The following is a 20718-nucleotide window of genomic DNA, read 5'->3' on the forward strand; positions in this document are numbered from 1 at the left end:
TCACTTGAAATATATCATGCCACTCTCTTTCTGGCCTGCAGAGTTTCTGCTGAAAAATCAGCTGATAATAATAATCAGGATTCCCTCATATGTTATTTGTTGCTTTTCCCTGGTTGCTTTTAACAGTTTTCCTTTGTCTTTAATTTTTGCCAGTTTGATTAATATGTGTCTTGGCATGTTCCTCCTTGGGTTCATCCAGTGTGGGATTCTCTGTGCTTCCTGGACTTAGTGAGTGTTTCCTTTCTCAAGTTAGGGAAGTTTCTGGCTAAAATATCTTCAATTATTTTCTCAGGCTCTTTCTTTCTCTTCTCCTTCTGGTACCCCTATAATGAGAATGTTGGTGTGCTTATTATTATCCCGGAGATCTCTGAGACTGTCCTCATTTCTTTTCATTCCTTTTTCTTTATTCTGTTCTGTGGCAGTGATTTCCACCACTATGTCTTCCACCTCACTAATTCATTCTCCTGCCTCAGTTATTCTGCTATTGATTCCTTCTACTGCATTTTTCATTTCAGTTATTGTATTGTTCATCTGTTTGTTTGTACTTTAAATCTTCTAGCTCCTTGTTAAACATTTCTTGTATCTATCTTCTTGATCTATCCCTCCACTCTTTTAACAAGATTTTGGATCATCTTTACTATCATTACTCTGAATTCTTTTTCAGGTAGATTGCCTATCTCCTCTTCATTTAGTTGTTCTTGTGGGTTTTTATCTTGTTCCTTCTTTTGTAACATATTTCTCTGTCATCTCATTTTGTCTAACTTTCTGTATTTGTGGTGTCCTTTCCACAGGCTGCAGGATTGTAGTTCTCTTGCTTCTGGTGTCTGCTCCCTGGTGGGCGAGTTTGATCCAGGGGCTTGTGCAGCCTTCCTGGTGGAAGAGACTGGTGCCTACCCTCTCATGGGTGCAGCTGGATCTTGTCCTTCTGATGGGCAGGGCCACATCAAGGGGTGTGTTTTGAGGTGGATGTGAGCTCAGTACAACTTTAGGCAGCCTGTCTTCTGATGGGTGGGGCTGTATTCCTATCTTGGTGGTTGTTTGGCCTGAGGTTTTCCAGCTTTGGAGCCACAGGTTGTTGGGTGGGGCTGGGTCTTGGTGCCAAAATATGGACCTCCAGAAGATCTCACTCCAATCAATATTCCCTGGGGCTTCTGCTACCAGTGTTCTTGCCCTCGTGGTGAGCGATAGTCGACCTTCACCTCCCCAGGACACCCTCTGAGACCTCTAGGTAGGTGTAGCCCAGGTTGCTATTGAGGTACTGCTTTGTGCCGGGTCGCAGTGCATGTGAGACCTTCTGTGTGCCATCCAAGGGTTTAGTCTCTGTTTCTCCCAGCCCTATGGAGTTCCTGCACTCAAGCCCTGCTGGCCTTCATGGCTAAATGGTCTGGGGGTTCTTCTACCAAATTCCAGACCCTCAGACTGTCTTGGAGGGCTATTTTATGTGGGAATGTCCCTATGTAGCCTGCATGGGTTTAATATTTTTTGGTGTGAGGGTTGTTTTTAGTATAGATGTTTGCCATCTCTTCCTCAGTGTATCCTGGCCGTTATCGCCTTTACAGGAGGTGTGACTGATGTTGTGGTGAACAGAGCCAGCACTGGATATTGAGCAGGGCCTCCCCTTTGCTCTGTGGTTGTCACTGCCCTGTCAGACATGGGGTCTGCTCCCTAGTTGTTGGAGTAGAGGCCCTCGGATCTGTTTCTTAGCTGTATTTCTGATCTGTGGTGTGAGGTAGGTAGGATTGGAGTACTCCCACTGGGAGGGAAGCCTCTGAGTATTCCTCCTCTGGACCTGTTCACCTGTGGCTGTCCTCTGTTATGTCACTTTTCACCTGTTGTGCGAGCTCTCTTACACTGTTGTTGGCACTGCTCTAGGCCCCACCTTAACTGTGGGTATGCCGGCAGTTGGCCCTGGTGTCTCTCAGACGTTGTTTTCACCAGGCCACCAGCATAGATCCACTTAAGTCAGGTCCCAGGATTGCAGTAATCATGGGTTGGACCCACTATGGGTGCTATGGGGGCAGCTCTGACTCTAGTCTGGCCCAACCCCCATGTGTATGTGCCGACAAAATCTACAGCTGCTAAAGCTAGGCCCATCTTGGTTTCAGGAGCACTGGCTGTTCATTCAGATGTTCTGTAGGCACTGAGTTTACAAAGCCAGTCACAGCATTGTCAATTCATGGTTTGAACAGCTGTGTGGAGAGGTTTCAGCTTTTCTTTCTTAGTTGCATGGCCCCTAAGGCTCAGTTGTGGATTCAGTCCCACCTCTGCTTGTGGGCCACCCATAGGGGTCTGCTGTCAAGGCTGCCCTGGAGCACAGGAGTCCACCCCCCGGCAAGGAGGGGTGGTGGCAGCAGCACGGTGGCTGGGGTCACAGAACCCCTGGCAGCAACAGGCATTAGGGGGAGCTGGTGGCCGCAGGCACAAGAGTCGGCCCCAGTGGGGGCTCTTCCTAATACCCAGCCACAGGCGTGGGCGAGCCAGCCCTAGTGTTGATGAGGCATGTGGGGAAGCTGGCCCCGGTGGTGACAAGGCATGTGAGGGAGCCAGCCGTCGCGGGCACAAGAGACCTTGTGTGTGTGTGGGGGGGCTCCTAGCACCCAGCCACAGGCAGGAGAGAGCAGGCCCCAGAGGGGTCGCCTAGTGCCTGGCTGCCAGTGTGATAGAACCCGGCCCTGGTGGGGGCCCCTCCTAGTGCCTGGCCCCCTGCACAAGAGGCTAGCCCTGGCAGGGGCCGCTCCTTGCACCCGGCTGCTGGCTCGAGAGGGCTGGCCCCAGCAGGGGCCCTTCCTAGTGCCCAGGGAGGCAGGGATGGCACATGGGGAGAGAGCCTGCAATGGCAGCTCTGCCCCTTATACATCACTTAACAATGGTGCTTTGCTTCTATGGCAGCCTGGGTTTCCTCCACAGGCATTCCTGGTTGCAATGTCCTCACTCCTGTCCCCTCAGGCTGTCTCCTTATAGCCAATAGCAGTCCTCTACCCAGGTCTGTTCTCCAAACACCACATTCCAGTACGCAGCCCCCATCCTCACCAGGGACACATCTAGGGCAGGGGCACACAGGGCTGTGGCACGAACCGTCTGTGTAGGTCTCACTCTGTCTTACCTGCCACAGAACAGTTGCTGCACTCTCTTCTGATAGCCCCGAAGCTCCCCTTCTGTCCCAACCGATCTCCCCACCAGTGAGGGGGCTTCTCCAGATGCAGGAACCTCTCCTCTCCTCAAGCTACCCCCCAGGGCTGCCATTCACATCCGGCTTCCTCTCCTCTTCTTTCCCCCTTCTTCTTTCTTTCATCCTACCAGGTTATGGGGGATCTTTCTTGTCCTTTTTGGTGTCCAAGGTCCTCTGCCAGTGTTCAGCCAGTGCTCTGTGAGACTTGTTCCATTTGTAGATGTATTCTTTTTTTTTTTTTTTGCAGTATGTGGGCCTCTCACTGCTGTGGCCTCTCCCATTGCAGAGCCCAGGCTCCAGATGAGCAGGCTCAGTGGCCATGGCTCACAGGCCCAGCCGCTCCGCGGCATGTGGGATCTTCCCAGACTGGGGCACGAACCCGTGTCCCCTGCATTGGCAGGTGGACTCTCAACCACTGCACCACCAGGGAAGTCCTGTAGATGTATTCTTGATGCATCTGTGGGGAGAGATGAACTCCACATCCTCCTACTCCTCCACCATCTTGACCTCCTTTGATACTGAGTCTTCTTATCCATTAACCTGAATATCTCTCTATTTATTAGTTCTTCTTTAATTTTATTCATCAGAGTTTTATAGTTTTCCACATCTAGATTTTGTACATAATTTGTTAGATTTATACCAAAACTTTTCATTTTAGGGGGGCTAATGTAAATGGTATTGTGTTTTTAATTTCAAATTCCACTTGTTCATTGCTGGTATATAGGAAAGCAAATAACTTTCAGATATTAACCTTGTACCTTGCAACCTGCCATAATTGCTTTTTAGTTCCAAGAATTTTTCATCAATTCTTTCAGATTTTCTACATAGATGATCATGTCATCTTGCAATCAAGAAAGGTTTTTATTCCTCTTCCCTCCCAGTCTTTATACCTTTTATTTCCTTTTCTTGTCTTATTGCATTACTTCCAGTATGATGTTGAAAAGGATGGGTAAAAGGGAGTAACCTTGACTTACACCTGATCAATGGGGAAAGCTTTGAGTTTCTCACCATTAAGTATAATGTTACCTGTAGGTTTTTTTTTTAAGATATTCTTTATCAAGTTGAGAAAGTTTCCCTCTATTTCTAGTTTACTGAGAGTTTTTTAAAATCATGAATGTGTTTGGATTTTGTCAAAAGCTTTTTCTGCATCTATTAATGTGATCATGTGATTTTTCTTTTTTAGCTTATTGATGTGATAGATTACATTTAATTTTCAAATAATGAACCAGACTTGCATACTTAGAATAAATCCTACTTGATTGTGGTGTGTAATTCTTTTTAAATGCTGTTGGATTCTATTTGCCAATATTTTGTTTTTTCCAAGCACTTCTCAGAAAATAATGAACAGTTCTCCAAAATTTAATGTTGAATTAGATAAAAATCAATATTTTACTTCTTATTTTTAACCCTAGTTTTCAAGGAATAAAATTTCTATTAGAAAAATACAGCTTACAGATTCATTAAAGATCATTGTGAGGCAGTTTATAAAAGAATTACCAGTTCTAAATTAATAATTAGTTTGTTACATTTCAGTCAGCAGCTTCATGTCAGCATTCAACGTTTTTTTAAATTATTTATTTATTAATTATTATTATCTTTTTTTTTTTTTTCTTTTGGCTGTGTTGGGTCTTCGTTGCTGTTCGTGGGCTTTCCTCTAGTTGCAGTGAGCCAGGGCTACTCTTCATTGCTGTGCATGGGCTTCTCTTGTTGTGGAGTATGGGTTCTAGGCACACGGGCTTCAGTAGTTGTGGTACACGGGCTCAGTGCTCATGGGCTCTAGAGTGCAGGCTCAGTAGTTGTGGCGCACGGGCTTAGTTGCTCCACAGTATGTGGGATCTTCCCGGACCAGGGATCAAACCCGTGTCTCCTGCATTGACAGGCGGATTCTTAACCACTGTCACCAGGGAAGTCCCCATTCAATGGTTTTTATGTATATAATTTAAACAATACACTACCATAAGAAATTTTTTAAAAATGTGAAAGTGTATAACCAAAAAAACAACCAGGATTTCTGGGGGTTGGTGACATAATACTAAATCACATGAGAACACATGAGTGCGTTCAGCCCATTTCCACTAGCTCGAGGGCTTGCTCCCTGTGTATACACTGTGGAGTTCTCACGTGGTTCTACTTTCTAGGGAGAAATATATGAATCAATACTTATTTTAAAATATAACTAGAAAGAAATACCATTGCTATCTTTAGCCTGAATTCCCTGGTCTGCCTTTGTGGACACCAAGGGTTCCAAACTACCAGCTGGAAAATGTAACTTTCCTGACTTTAAAACTTTAATAATCTTGACAATCAGAATTTAATAAGTTCACATCTACTGCAACTCAAAAAATTGTCTTTTCCAAAATGCCCCTCCCAATACATCTACCCACCACCAGTTGGTTGGTCTGTCACTTGCTTTCTCTTGCTTCCCTCTTTTCTGTGCACCCAAATCTTGTGAAAAAGTGGTTTAAATTTGCTATTTCAATTTTTCAACTCACACTGTTTTCAATCCATATTATATGATTTCTGTACCCACTCTTCCAGTACAAATATTTTTGTTAACATAACCAGTGCTGTCCATGTCACTAAGTCCAATGGGTACTTTTCAGTCTTATTTAATCACTCAGCAGCATCTGGTAGATCACCTCCTCTTTCCTGAAGTATTTCCATCTGTCGGCATGCATGATAACAAGGCTTTTCAGTTTCTACTTATTTCTCAGGTTACCTTACCTTTAAAACTTTTGATGTTCTTTAGGATTCAGTAAGCCCATCTTCCTTCTCACTTTATTTCTCTAGGTGACCACACTTACTCCCAAGGTTTCTAATATTCTCTGTAAGCCAGTGGGGATTTCTATCTCCAGCCCAGTCCTCACTCCTGAGCTTAGTCCCTTGTGTCTCCATGCTTATTCAACATACCCATTTGTACAATGCTCTTGAACATTAAATTCAACAGGGTCGAAACCTAACACTTGATCTTATCCCAAACCCAGGCCATCTCGACCACAAACCTCCTTATTTTGTGTATTTTCTATTCTCACTAAGTACTACCACTATGTACGTATTGCTCATGTCAGAAATATGGATATGCACTATTCTCTACCCAACATAGCCAATCAGTCATTAAGTCCTGTTGATTTCACCTCCTATATATTTCACCAATCTGTTTACTTCTAGCATCATTATTATCAGTTCAATCTAAGCCATCATCATCACTTGACTAACTGCTCTACTAGCTCCCTAACTGGTCTTGTGTAAACACCATGGCTCTGCTCCAATCCATTATCAACTCTGGAGCTGGAATGCTATTTTTAAAATGCAAATTTGATCACATAATTCTCCTTTGTTTTTTAAAAAATCTTTTAATATCTTCTTTTTAGTAAAAGGATAAAGTGAAAGGTCTACAATAGAAACTTAAAGGCCTTGTCTTTATCCGGCCCTCACCTGCCTCTCCAACCTCATCACATGCTATTTTTTCCATTATTCTTTATGTTAAACACAGTTTCTTTCCTTCTTTAAAAGTCCTATCTCAGGACCTTCAATTTACAGTTTTCTTTTCTCTAGAAGAGGAGCTGGCAAACTTTTTTAGGAGAGGGCGAGATAGTAAATATTTTAGGCTTTGTGAGCCAACAGGCCAGTCTTTGACTCACCTACTCATTGTAGGGTGAAAGGAGCCACAGATAACATGTAAACAAATGAGCATGACTATGTTCTTGAGCCACACAAAATGGGCTTGGGCTAGGGTGCAATTTGCCAGCTCCTGCCCTAGGACTAATAATCCCTATATTGTCACTCACAAATTCATTTCAAGTGTCATTTTTTCATTGAAACTTCTTCTGGATCAGGGTAAGTCGCCTTATTAAATGTGCTTATACCACAAAGTATATTTCCCTTTCATATAACTAATCATTACTGCAATTAATTAGATATCTGTGAAATTCTCTTGTCAATATCTATCTTCCCTATAAGGCTGTAAACTCCATTAGACTAGGAATTATATTTACTTTGCTATTTTACTCCCAGCATGTGGTGGAGAACATGACACATGGTAGCAATCAATAAATATTTGTTGAATGAATGAATTTACTATCATTCATATCAATGAATGAATGATTAATTTACTATCTGACCTTCAGTTGGCAACTTTATCTTTCTGAGCCTTAGCTTTCCACCTGGAAAGGAAGATGATAATAACAACTACTTCCCAGGTTTGTTTCAGGTAAGAAAACATGTGTGAGGTGAATCTTGTGAACTCTAAAACAATATACAGATGTAAGAAAAGAAATATTAGAAAGATGAGTTGGTTGCATAGTGCAGGAGCAAATTATAGCCCAAGGTCCAAATCTTTTCACTCATTTTGTTGGGCTTCTAGCTAAGAATGGTTTTTGTCTTTTTAAAGGGTTGTAAAGAAAAACAAAACAAAGACTACGTGACAGAGACTACTCGTGGCCCAGGAAGCCTAAAATATTTTACTCTCTGGTCCTTTACAGAAATAGTTTGCTGATCTCTGGCTTAGAAAATAAATGAATGATTAATTCTTTATAAATATACTCACCTTTTAATATTTTGGTGTCATTTTCTGACTACCTTTCTTCTCTTCAATAGAGAAAGTGATCAAATTTATAAACATTCCTCCTGCCCCTGCCACGGGACTCCATGTTTACTTTAAAAAATAATGATAGAGGGAGTATTTAAATATTTTCTTTTCCCCTCAGTTATATGAACAATTGATTTTGAAACAGAGTAGGCCTGGGGTGTCTGGGGATGGGATAGAAATGGGGAGATGGATGCCAAGAAAACTATCTCCACTGGAAGGTTAACTGCTGTTATGTGTGCGATTGCTGAGATTATTTTTCCTGGGTAATTCATCACTATATAGAAATTAGGAGTGACACATTTATAGTAAATATAAGGGACTGTGTTTTTCACACACAAAAAAATACTGCACAAAAAAGGAAAGGAGTTTGGAATCAAAAGATCATGATTCAAGTTTGAACTCTACCAACTTACTCAATATGGCACTTTGAGCAAATATATTAGTATCTCTCAGCTTGAGCTTCTCCATCTAGAAAAAGAGAGTAAATATTGATTCCATTTAGTAGGTGGCTATTATGAGCCAGGTGCTTTACATATATTATATTTGATCTTTATACCAAACTGCAAAGTGGCTATTGTTAGCTCCAATATATAGATGAAGAAACTGATGCTCAGAGAGGTTAAGTAACTTGCTCAAAGTACACCACTAGAAAGAACCACAGGGTCTGGAGTCAAATTCTGACTCTAGCAATATATTTAACCTTCTTAGGCCTTACATGTTGTATCTTACAAAAATACATACAAAACCTAATTTCTAGAAGAGAAGTTTTGAAATTCCTGCATATTACATTACCAGCTTGCACCTTAAAGGTAGATGGTTTTCCTACAGTGTTCTATATTAAATCTACTTCTGTGTCTTTAGAGAATAGTAAAGAGGGAATGTGCTCTCCTCTCTGTGTATTATAAGAACAACCTAAATTGAGAAAGCATAAATATATGGAAATATTAGATTTTAAGCATGTTCCTTGAGTACCATAGTAACCATGAATTCTATTTATTCCACAGCAATTCCCATTCTGTTTTTGAACCAAACACATTCAATATGTGGCACATCAGTTGATTATTAAGTCTTTATTACCTTTGCTTCATTATCTCATGTAGTCTCCCATGCTGGACACACTGTTCCTCCAATTCATCATTTCTTCTCTGTAACTTTTCCAGTTTGTCACATGTATACCTTTTTTCTTGACTGAGCTGAGCTATTTCAGATCTAGAGAGGTGTAAACACAGAAGTGACTGATGTTAAAGGTTCTTATTAACAGACCATGTTTTTATTGTATAACCTTATCATTTTCTTGAACTCTGTACTTAAACATAACAGTGTCAATAAAAATTATTTTATGTAAAATAAAATATTTCAGAAATTACAGAATGTCTAGTAGAAGGATATACACACTGCAGGAACTCAACTGGTAGACAGAAAGAGGAATAACAACTTCAACAGAGAGAGTTTTTTCAAGGAACAAGACAAAATTGATAATAATCAAATCCCGTTTTTAAAAAGGCAGCTATTAATTTACCAAATATTTAGTAAGTATCTATTACAGGCCAGCTACCATGCCGTTACAGGAACAACCCCAGGCCTAATTTCTGACAGAGAGTTGTTTCTTTTAATTAACATAGCTAATTTAATGGTACATGATTAAAATCATATGGTTTTAAAAAATGGTGAGGCTTCCCTGGTGGGGCAGTGGTTGAGAGTCCGCCTGCTGATGCAGGGGACACGGGTTCGTGCCCCGGTCTGGGAAGATCCCACATGCCGTGGAGCGGCTAGGCCTGTGAGCCACGGCCGCTGAGCCTGCGCATCCAGGGCCTGTGCTCCGCAATGGGAGAGGCCACAACAGTGAGAGGCCTGCGTACCACAAAAAAAAAAAAAAAAAATGGTGGTTCTCTGCCCCCTGACTCCACCTCCAGCTTGTCAATGTAATTACTAATATTTCAGTTTGTAGTTAAATCAGTATCAGTTTTATGTCATAACAACTACATAAATATTGGTCCTTGTTGTTTAAGGAGTATATTATGATTACACATGCATTTGTGTACATTTATTTTCCCTAAACAAGTGGGCTTTCGTGTAGAATGATTGAGTGGCAAGCCATCTTTTCTGATGGGAGATTCCCAATATTATCAGCATCCGTAATTCTTTCCCCTGTGGCCATTCTGTTTCTCAAAAGAAGGATTCTCCATTTTCCTGCTTGTTGTGTACAACCCTAACCATCAGTGGTCTAGGAGCTGGTTGGAAATAGAGGGGTGGTGTACTCACCTTTCAGAATGTAGACTTTTAATTAATTCTTCTATTCTAATTTCAGTGCAGCTATTTTCACCAGTGCCTGCTGGTTTAATCTCTTCAGAGGAGAAGCTCCTAGTTTTCTGGGTGGAGGAGGGATAGTCACCTGGCTGCATGGGGTGGGGGTAGAACTGTCAACTTTGGCTTCAGTCCTATATTCCACTCCTGCCTTCTAAGTCTTTCTGGGATCCTGAGAGCAGATCAGCTTGCTTCACATACAAGTATCCCTGTTTGCAGACATTTAAGACTCACCTTCCTCCATTTGCTAAGTGAGGTACCATTCCCCCAATTTTCTTTCTGTTTTCACATTATTTCATTTGGGATTACAGATATCTATCTGCTTTGGTGATGATTGGTGTTTGTGAGGAAATAACGTTACTTCTTCAGTGTCTTGGATGGCCATTTCAAGGCTCAAAATTTGAAGCTAAGAGAGACATCTGTCCAAGAAAAATTGTACTTTGTCCTTGATTTAATTAAACATTACTACTTACTCCACCATCTCCTCATACTCCACTGCCTCATAGGTTAGAACTGAAAGCTTAGAAGTCTTGCACATTAAAATACAAGTAGTTAACAACTGGTTCGTTTCTTGAGGTTTATGTGAGATGCTTGATGTAAAATTATTTCCCTCCAAAGAAAGGATTCCTCCATTAGGTGACATAGCCTTTTTTTTTTTTTACTGGAAAAGATTTGGATTTGCTAAGGGAATTTATCCCAAGGACCAAGCTGCTTCACATGGCATGAAGCAATTGCTCGCTTTTAGTTCACCTCATTCCTCATTTTGTTTTCACCTTGGTTCAAGTTTCATCTCGAAGAAAGCTTGCTCTGATTAATACCTGCAGTTCTCAGTATGCCAGCACATTTTTTGAAACTACCTCTAGCTTTTATGCATACATTAGCTTATAATTTATTCCTGTGAATTGTGCTCTGTGCCTCATCCTTCTTGCTAGATTACAGATTACACACAAGGGCATGGATTATCTCATTTTCAAGCTCAGATTAAGCACTCAATCTATATTTACTTCTTCTAATAAGAATTTACTTATATTTGAAATAGTCTAAATAAGTAAATAATGACTATGTCTATCCTTTCAAAATCACATACAATATAAAAGAATTTAGGAGCAGTTATATGAAATTTTTAATTTAGTATTCTTCCACGATTAGTATTTCCTATCACAATATGCACTATGCACTAAAATTCCAAAAGGCCCAAAAATATCCTTAAACTGCATTAGAAAAAAATGCATAAGAATATTTATCTGTTCTCAGGTACTTTCCCAGAAAAACAAGTCACTTTTGAAAAGTCACGAAGGAAACATAGATTTTACGATATAAGAATATAAAGCTTTTACATACAACAAAATCATATGTTTTTATGAGCATGCTCCTTGTAGCACTGTTTCTAGAAACAACCTTGCTCTGCAACCCAATATATGAAAACTTAACCCAGAAATGTATCAACAGATGATTAGTTACATTACTTTAAAAAAGAAATATCAAGATGCTATTCTGAAAATATGGCTATTTATTGGTGTTATATATTGACCTAAAAATATGACATATTGGTAAAAAAGGAAAATATTAAAAATCAGCATAAGGTAATTTTATTTTATAAAATAAAAAATATTTTGACATGTATTCCACATATTAATATTGATTATCTCTTGGTGTCCAGATTAGCAATATAAAATATTTTTTTTCCTTTTCTGTATTTTCTGAATTTTTACAATGGACATGTATTGTAATATTTAAAACAAAAAATAAAGTCACCTTGATTTTGAAAAAATTCTTAAGAAACAAAAAGAACTGGGAACAAATTTTTCGAAATTAAAAAAAGGGAACGTAAAAAATGAGACAAATGAATATTAGAAGCATTATATAATAAACTGCTATCCCCACTCTTCATCAAAATTCCAATTAAAAAAGTACAAGGGATATGAAAAATACTCACAGAGGAAGAAACATAAATGATCAATAAACATTTATAAAACATTCAATTTCCCTATTATTCAAAGAAATGCCTAATAAAACATTTACTGTATGCCTACACTACACTAGGTAGTGGAATTCATCCTTTACATTATGATCTCAATTAATCCTACAAGGTTAAGTGTTTATTCCCTTTTCTCTGGGAGGTAAATATGAGGTTTAATAATTCGCCTAAGGTCACCTAAATGGTGATTACCCAAGCCCAGACACAAACACTGGTCTGTCCAACTCTAAAGGGGTTGTCCCACCCACTGTGCAACATGGCCCCTCACTCCTTTTTTGAAAAACCTCTCACTTCTTTTGTCACAAACTGCTATGTACACATATATACTGAGCAGAATTTAGTGCAGTACTTGAGCAAAGTCATACACATTAACAGCCTTAACAGGGTTCACAGTCTTTGGACCAGCAATCCCCTTTTAGACATCTCAACTAAGAAAATCATGAAAAAATTCAGATTTATGTATAAAATTATTATTATATTATTCATTACATTTTAAAAGAGTTTAAAATTCTGATGAATTATTATTCATACAAATGATTCAACTAAAATTATGTTTTCTGAGTATTTACTGATGTAGAAAAGTGTTCATCAGATAATATTAAGTAAAAAAAGCAGGGTGTAAAACTGTATATATACACACACACATATGTATATCACTCACAATATAAGTGCATGGTAACATACACATTTACCTACACATGGAAAATGACTGAAAGTAAACATGTCAAAAGTTAACCATAGTTAGCTGGATGGTAATGTTACAGGAAATTTTTTTCCTTAATTTTTCTTTGCATTTATAACCAAATGCCCTATATTGAGGATATCTTATATACAGAATTTCAAAAATATAAATGTTAATTGTAAAGTACATATTACTATCAAGTATTTTATTGCTACAGTACTTTTCTGCTTTGCATATTTTATGTGTATGCTTTTCTTTGTTTATAATAGTAATTTGCCTACCAACTTCCAATGTTCAATAAAAATTTGGTATATGTACATGGACATCATCTTTTATCTGTCTAGAGTCCATGATATATTGAAAGAACTAGCAGTTTACAAAGTTCAAAAAGTAAACTTACGAGCTTCTATGTTAGCTTGAGATTACATTTGTGGCATGATTATCCTAGTGTCATATAAAAAGAAAATTGATTCTAATCCATTTTCATAGAAAATTTAGGTAATTTCTGCCTTTACAGAAGCATGAACTTCTCACTGCATTTTTATATACCAGTTATACTGTGTAATTACATTTCCATGAAGTATAATATTTTACTACGATAATTAGGATTACAGTGATAATTGCTTTTTAAAGAAAAACATGACCCCTTAATTTTTTACTCTTTTAGAGTCTCATTCAACTTTTGGTAATAATTAGCAGAGGACAATATCAGTTTCTTCTTGTAGAATATAATTTTTGTAGCATCCCAAACTAACATCATCTGAACATGCCAGGGAAAAAAAATAGTTCAACCGGGTATGTGTTCTTTACTTCAATTAAACTCACACAGTTGGATACCTACTGTTGCCAAAACAGTAATATAATTTATACATTATAGTCCACATAGTAAAACTACACTAAAAGTCATTTAACAATATTTATAACACCATAAAATACAGTGTTAAAATATATGAACTGCAATATGTACCAAAATTATAAAATTTGTTTCTCATCATCAGTGATTAAAGCCAGGATTATTGCTCTAGCCTCAATACCCACAACCCTGGTGACAGATTAGAATTCAAATCTTAATGATCAATTTACAATTAACAAGATAGAAGCAAAACAAATTAAACCAACCATTATATATAACGAGACCCAATGGACTCCCATTGTCCCTCTTAATTACAAAACGCAAATCACAAATATACAATGGGTAGTGTTAGACATCAATCCACGAACCTAGCAACCCAGACAGTGACAATGATAGAAAACAAAGAGAAGCAAAACCATGCAGACCCCAGTTCTATGCTCTATATCCTTTTCTTTTCACTGGGGCAGAAGTGTTGAGAGGTGAAAACCTAGCACATGCTGGATCTCCATTCTGCAGCTGGCAGAGGCTCCCTTCCTAGCCGGTGCCCAACCTCTCTGAGCTCTTCCCAGGCCACGTTTTAGATTGCACTGCAAACTGCACTGCAAACATTTTACTGCTGATTCATCTAAGTGCCTGGGGACAGGGAACACCTCCTTCACTTTGATAAAGAAAAATCACAGTTGCACCAAAGATATTTAAATATCTCCATTTACCAACTTCAGAAACAACCCTACCACTGTAATAAGCTCTCAGAGTCCTGGGAAATAAAGACAAAAGGGAGCTGAAGTTTATGTGAGTTTCATCTAAAATCAGCCAGAATGTCTGCCTAGTGCCAATTAAAAGCAAAATGGAATTACTTGTCTGATGCTCAAAAACAAGCTATATAAAATGCATGGAATTGGCAGTTCACTTTTAGTTTTAAAATGGGATGTGCCATTCACAAACCCTGGGGTTACAGACACCACCCGAGCAGTGTGGAAGGCATACTGTGCAGGAAGTACTGGCTTTTCACTGTGGAGGGCTTGCAGACAGCAGAAGCAATAGGCACAGCCATAATGCGACTTACATCTACTTGGGGAGAAACACATACAACAGGACGTACACACGGAGGAGCCATTTCTAAACACTTTCATAAAGCAGCCTAGCATGAGGATGGGATAGAGAGTAAGAGTGTCTGGGATTGGTGCTCCCAGATTGTCAGCTTTCCCAGTGATTCTTCAGGGGCTCTAGTCAGAGGACTAGATCTGTGAGTTAAAAAAAAAAAAAAAAAAAAAAAATTTTAAAAAAAAAAAAGCATATTTTAAATGGTATGAATCCATTTATTTAGTATGGGATTTTGAATAACATGAAACTCTTAGACCAAAAAAAAAATGTTTAAATTGTTAGTCAACATGAAATAAATACACTTACTTTCAGGAAAAATTTTACTGCAGTACTCTGAGGAAAACCTGGATTAAAATTACCATATGGCCTAAATAATTATTTTGGAGACTGTGCTTTCACAATGACAACAGTTTAGAAAGCTCAGAAAACTTCAGGATTTCCTCACTTCAAAGCACAGGGGGAATTATTTATCCTAAAAGTTTAGTAGAGGGTATGTAGAGGCTCACTCCTGGAGGGCTTTTACAAGACTTAATAAATGTATAGCTTTACTTTAAAAGAAACACTCTGAGCCCTTCAAGTTTTATAGGTGTTTTCAAAGCAAAGGTAATATCAAAATGGAGTGTCTTTCATGTAGGAAGCCAGAGTGAAATGAGAAATTAAGAGTAAACAAACGAACAACCCCCCCACCACCAAATCACAATTTATCCTATTTATAATGCTAATTTCTTGTGAGACACACAAAATGTACATTTTGTAAATTTTAGGGGCACTTAAAAGTTTTAACAGTAATAAGTTACAACTTATCTAGTCTTTATTATTTGCTAGGTTTTAGTTTTGGATCCACTTATAAAGTTACAGTAGATGCCTATTTTAACTCTTCAGACTTACAAGACGAGGTACTAGAGCAGGAGCTGAAACACAACCAAATCCACATTTTCCTGATCCTGCATTGCCTTCAGAAAGGTTTTCCACTGTGGTATAGACTTTATGTCTGTCAGAGAATTATGGCACTCAGACTCTGGCCAAGACATTAGTAGCTAGGTGAAGTGATATCCTAATTGCCAGTCAAGACCCTTAAAATGATACCATCAATGACAGCAATAGCACCTACTGTATACTTCTATGAGTCAAGCATGGTGTTAGGTGCTATGTATATGTGTGTACCTATATACATCTCTCTAAATTACTAATTCCCACCATAAACCTGTAACATAGTTTTTAAAAGGTTTTTACAGATGGAGAAGCTGAGGTTTGGAGAAATTAAGTGATGTATGCAAGGTTATGAAGCTAAGTGTCAGAGCAAGATTCAAACCTTGTTCCTTCTGAATTCCAAAGTGTTTTTTACTGCACGCTGCCTGTCATCAACAAAGGAATAGTCTGGAACCAGAGTCAGATCAGGATATAGGGGGTAGTAGCACCATGCTCATTTGTTTCATTCATTCATTCAGTAAATATGTATCAGGTGCCAGCTGTGTATCAGACATAAAGGAACACATTCAATTTACAAAGTAGCAGTCAGGAGCTAGAATCAGAAGTGAGAGGAGTTGAAGAGAAGAGAGGCTGAGGTTCAAGTTCACTAGACTAGTACAGGGTAAATTGATAGACCTAGAGCAGGGGAAAGAAGGCCTGAGGGCACATGGCACAGGTTAACCCAGGCTCACAGGTTAACCCTCACATGCCAAGTATGCTTACTTCTCCATGGAAATATAAAGATTAATTTTTCTTTCCTAAACTTTCCCATTGTAACTACTTTGGCCTGGATTTTCTTTAGTAGTAGATATAAAATAATTATACTTATTGTAAGAAAGATCATAGGCTTTGGAACCAGAAATGTCTAAGTTAGAATTCTAGTGCTCCTACTTACTAGCTATTTAAACACTCTGAGTATTGGTTTCCTCCTCTGTAAAAGAAGATAACAATTCATGTCTCAAGCTGTTGTGAGAATTAAATAATATATAGCAAGCATATAGCTTCTCTTTCTCTTTTATACACTTCCATTTCCTCAATTATGTCTCCTTAGACAGCAAGATAATTAATCAATAATCAACCCCAAAGCAATCTTAAGATAACACAGTCTTTTAAGACCCAATTCAAAATAATTTTTGCTTAAGTTATTAATCTAGTTTGTTTATATCTATGTGAGGTAAATCAAATATTTCTAGTTAGGAATACCTCCTGTTGATATATTATGAGGGTCTCTTCCACGGCAAAATTATTTGGGTTTCCTTGTCAAATTTCCTGAAAATACTGGGTATTTTGGTACCCTAAGCCTTTTCCCATCCCAAACAAGATACTTAATTAGTATTCGCTAAGAAGGTACATGTTCAGAGCACATTCTGGGTGGTTATAGGAGCTTCTGCCTTCCTGTGAGCTGAAAGAATTGGATTCATAAGCCCCCTGATTTTCAAAAAAATTCAGGGATGGGGATTCCATAAGGTAAGCCAGCTTATTGATGCAGGAACCCAAGATAGGGCTCAGAGTGATCAGACATGCTCTGACCCTCCTAGAAATTCTTTCTTAATAATAAACCTAAGTCAGTAGTTGGTTTGCTGAGCCCTATTGCTTGTTCTTTGATGATCTAAGTGAGTTTCAGAAAAGTATGCAAGAGAAGATACACAGATTATTTTCCCATTAGGTTATACTGTAATGCGACATTTTATACCTAGCTAGTTAAATGAATGATTTCTTTTGAGTTCAAGTCAAAGTGACTCTGTTCAACATCATTCATTTACAAGAGGAAACCACAGTTCAAGCAGGTCAAATAAATTTGTCCAAGATTACACAGCTACTGTCAGAGCTAAGACGAGAACTCAGGCTTCTTAGAATTTAGAATATAAGTAATTCATTTATTGAGATCATATGATTAGAAAATGTACAGAAAAAAATTCATTAAGAACCCAATCAGTGGATTTATAAAAGAGCATGTACCTACAAAATCAATGATGGCTATTTTATTAAAATGAAACAATTTTAGGAGAAAGAAAAGATGGTTTTGGTTTATTTCAAAGTATCATCTACTTTTATTTTTATACATTCATATTTTATCCATTATCATTTGCCTTAAAGATAGCTTTTATGTGTTCATGGAGAACTATGATAATAGACTAAAATATGTTAGCTGTGTTAAAATATGACTTTAGAACTGCTTGATTTATCTGCATCCTTTATTAAAAGGATGCCATCTTGACCTTTGTGCTCTGAAATTTCATAGTTTTCAATTCTGAACATTAAAAAAGTCAAAGTATAGTATGGATACCTAATTATGAAAAAACATCAAGGTGTCTGTATGGATAATTAAGAAAATTCTCATAGAGAGAAAATGTTTTTTACAGGAAATATGTCAATACATATCTAATTTTGACATTAGACTATAAAATAGTGGAAATATTGTCTTTTAAGAAAAAAATTACAGTATTCATATAAACAGTGCTCTGAAAGTATTGTATCATATTACCCACCTGCTTTTCTGAGAGATTTGTTCCAGTTTCTTGGCTAATGTGCAGCACTCTTCCTTTAACTTTGTCAGAAATGAATTCTGGGAGGTCAGCAATGAATACTGTTCATTTTCTAGAAATAACAATAACCCCCCCCCAGCAACATAAGATGTTTATGGTGGTAGCTCTGCAGTGCTTCCACATGTATAGTGGTAAAAGTGCTAAGACAACCACACTTTTCCTATAAGACGCTAGATCACTTTTACAGTCCTAGGTCAAAGGAATGCTCATCTGGCAAGACACTAAATCTTGTGAGACATTTATTTCCCTAATAATTACACAACAGAAACATTTCTGATCATATCAGCTCTGTGTAATTTTTCACATGTTAATAAATTGTCAAATACCTCAAGTGGAGTCATAGATGCTTATATCTTTGTAATATGCAATATATTTTTATTTTGATAATTCTACTATAAACAGTGTCAAATTTATCACAACCAGATAATTCAAAACTAAAATAATTGAGGAACTCTTTCTACACTGTAATTCATGCTTTATGTTTCATATCTGCTCACATATTTCACTACTCCCATCTTGCATATACTTCTCTAATCATAAAAGAAAAATACATAACTTTCCTTATTTTATTGGAAATAAATAATTTTCCCCATCTATTTAGTGTGAGCTTCAATGAAGATCTGATCAAAGAAACTGAAGAGAGTATGTATTTTTGTGCAAAACAAAGGGAAGTATTCTCATGGTGGTTCAGTTAATACTCTTATCTAGCACTCAGAGATACTGCCCAAGACTCCTTGATCACCGGCATCCTGATAGTAGTGGAGGCAAACAATAATTCATCCTGTAATCTTCTCCTTTTGTTTTTAGTGGAAAAACAACTACCAAGCCTGGAGAATTTTCATTTCTTCTGGCCAAACACTGTGAGAAGAAAATCTCTACTGAAAGTGATGGAGTGAATTATGTGGATCAATATGACATTTGCCTCTTTATTAGCAAACAGATTATTAAATGAATTTTACATTAGCAATTTTTCACTTACAGGATAAGCAACCATTTATTACCATGTCATCAAATATAGTATACATCAAATCACATGAAAATTATCTTTAGGTGAAAGGTTTAACAGGCCCTTTCTTTTAAGTTTTAGACAATGACTGACAAAAAAGCATATAGCATACAAAGCAAAATAAATCAAGGCACTAAAAATTAATCAACATTTTTCTGGAAGAAACAGGATCAATTAAACTTTTGTTTTAATAGTACAATCAGCTTGGTGTATGTGGTGTGGAATTATAATGACTGACACTGTCTTGTTTTGACTAACACTGTCTGTGAACACACAACTCAAAAGTGAAAGGAACTACATAATGCTCCGACTGAACAAATCAAACTGCCTATTTTCAAAGTGCATTTTACTTTCAAATTAAAGGTAAAGAGTTACTGGCCAACTCAGTCTGCAGAATAGTGCCAATGTGATGAAAGATGGCAATTTTTAGCCAAGCTGCCAGCTGTGGTCAATGCCTTGTATTAGTGAATTTTAACAGCAGTTGTGAGAACTTGAAGAATGCAAAGGATTAAACATCACTCTAGACTGGGTTGGGGGAGGTGGGGAAATCATACAAATGCTAAAAATGTTCGAAGCTGCAAAGATTAAATAAAGGAACATATCAATTTGGAGCCACTGAATTACATCCAGCTGCGACAGTGAATTAAGAACCGATTAATGGCTAAAGCTTTTCTCCAGTTTGGATGCTGAAGCAAACTCATTAGGCTTTTAGAGTAGCTATAATGTGTGTACTGTGGGAACTGTTCAATGCTATTCAGGAGGCTCTAACTGTAAGCTCAGAGCATTTCCCGCAGAGCTTCTGATGCTATTTTCTTTATATAACATGTGTGCCTGAAAACCCAGCCAAAAACAAGCCCTTTGTTTTTCTACTTTGTTGTGGTCTCTCTCAGCTTTACGTTTCTTGAACACAGGTAAATAAACTCATAATCCAGATGGTGCAACAGATGTGAGAGCAGCACTCTGAAATCAACAGACAGTGGGCAATACTTTCCATTTTCTCTTTTAAACGCTAACTAATATGTAATTCGGAATCTCCGGTGTAGTTAGCATCTGCTCCCTTCGGCCAGCCAAAGGTTACAGGTGTTCCTGATGTCATTTCACAGTAAGGCGTGGGCCTGGCTTGTGAGCAAGTGCCCAGGCTCTAATCTTTCCCTACCACCTACCAGTTTTGTCATGCTGGGCCTCCATTTGCTGTATCTTCTGTGTCAGCTCCTGCTCTCTTTGCTGGGCCTGAAGGGCTTGGGCCTTTGCATCGTTGCTAAAGCTCTGCTGAATGCTATCTTTTTCCAGCCTACAAGGCAGAGAGGAGACAGACAGAAATTTAAACTACAGATGCACTAATCCCCATCATTTCCCCTACAGACCACAGAGAGCTGATACGTAGTAAATTGTTAAGCATAAGTAGACAACAGTCTTTCTACAGACTCCCCCTTACTTTAGGCAGAAACTCCAAAGGACCTTTCATACAATGTTAAATACTTGCCATAAATCTAAATTGACTAAAGTAAGCAACTTTAAA

General features: G+C 38.1%; 1 protein-coding gene across 2 annotated transcripts in view; it reads right to left on the minus strand.

The window, feature by feature from the left end:
• LOC112405786 (serologically defined colon cancer antigen 8-like) overlaps positions 1–20718 on the minus strand; it is a 211316-nt gene that overhangs the window by 74483 nt on the left and 116115 nt on the right. For both annotated transcript variants that reach the window (XM_024754333.1, XM_024754343.1), the window contains exons 8-10: positions 20363–20490; positions 18137–18245; positions 8835–8966 (exon numbers count right to left, since the gene is read on the minus strand). In XM_024754333.1, the coding sequence (XP_024610101.1) occupies positions 8835–8966; positions 18137–18245; positions 20363–20490 (369 nt within the window). The remainder of the gene's footprint in view (positions 1–8834; positions 8967–18136; positions 18246–20362; positions 20491–20718) is intronic.

Source organism: Neophocaena asiaeorientalis, unplaced genomic scaffold (genome assembly GCF_003031525.2).
Source record: "Neophocaena asiaeorientalis asiaeorientalis breed wild unplaced genomic scaffold, Neophocaena_asiaeorientalis_V1.1 scaffold524, whole genome shotgun sequence".
Classification (NCBI taxonomy): Eukaryota; Metazoa; Chordata; class Mammalia; order Artiodactyla; family Phocoenidae; genus Neophocaena; species Neophocaena asiaeorientalis.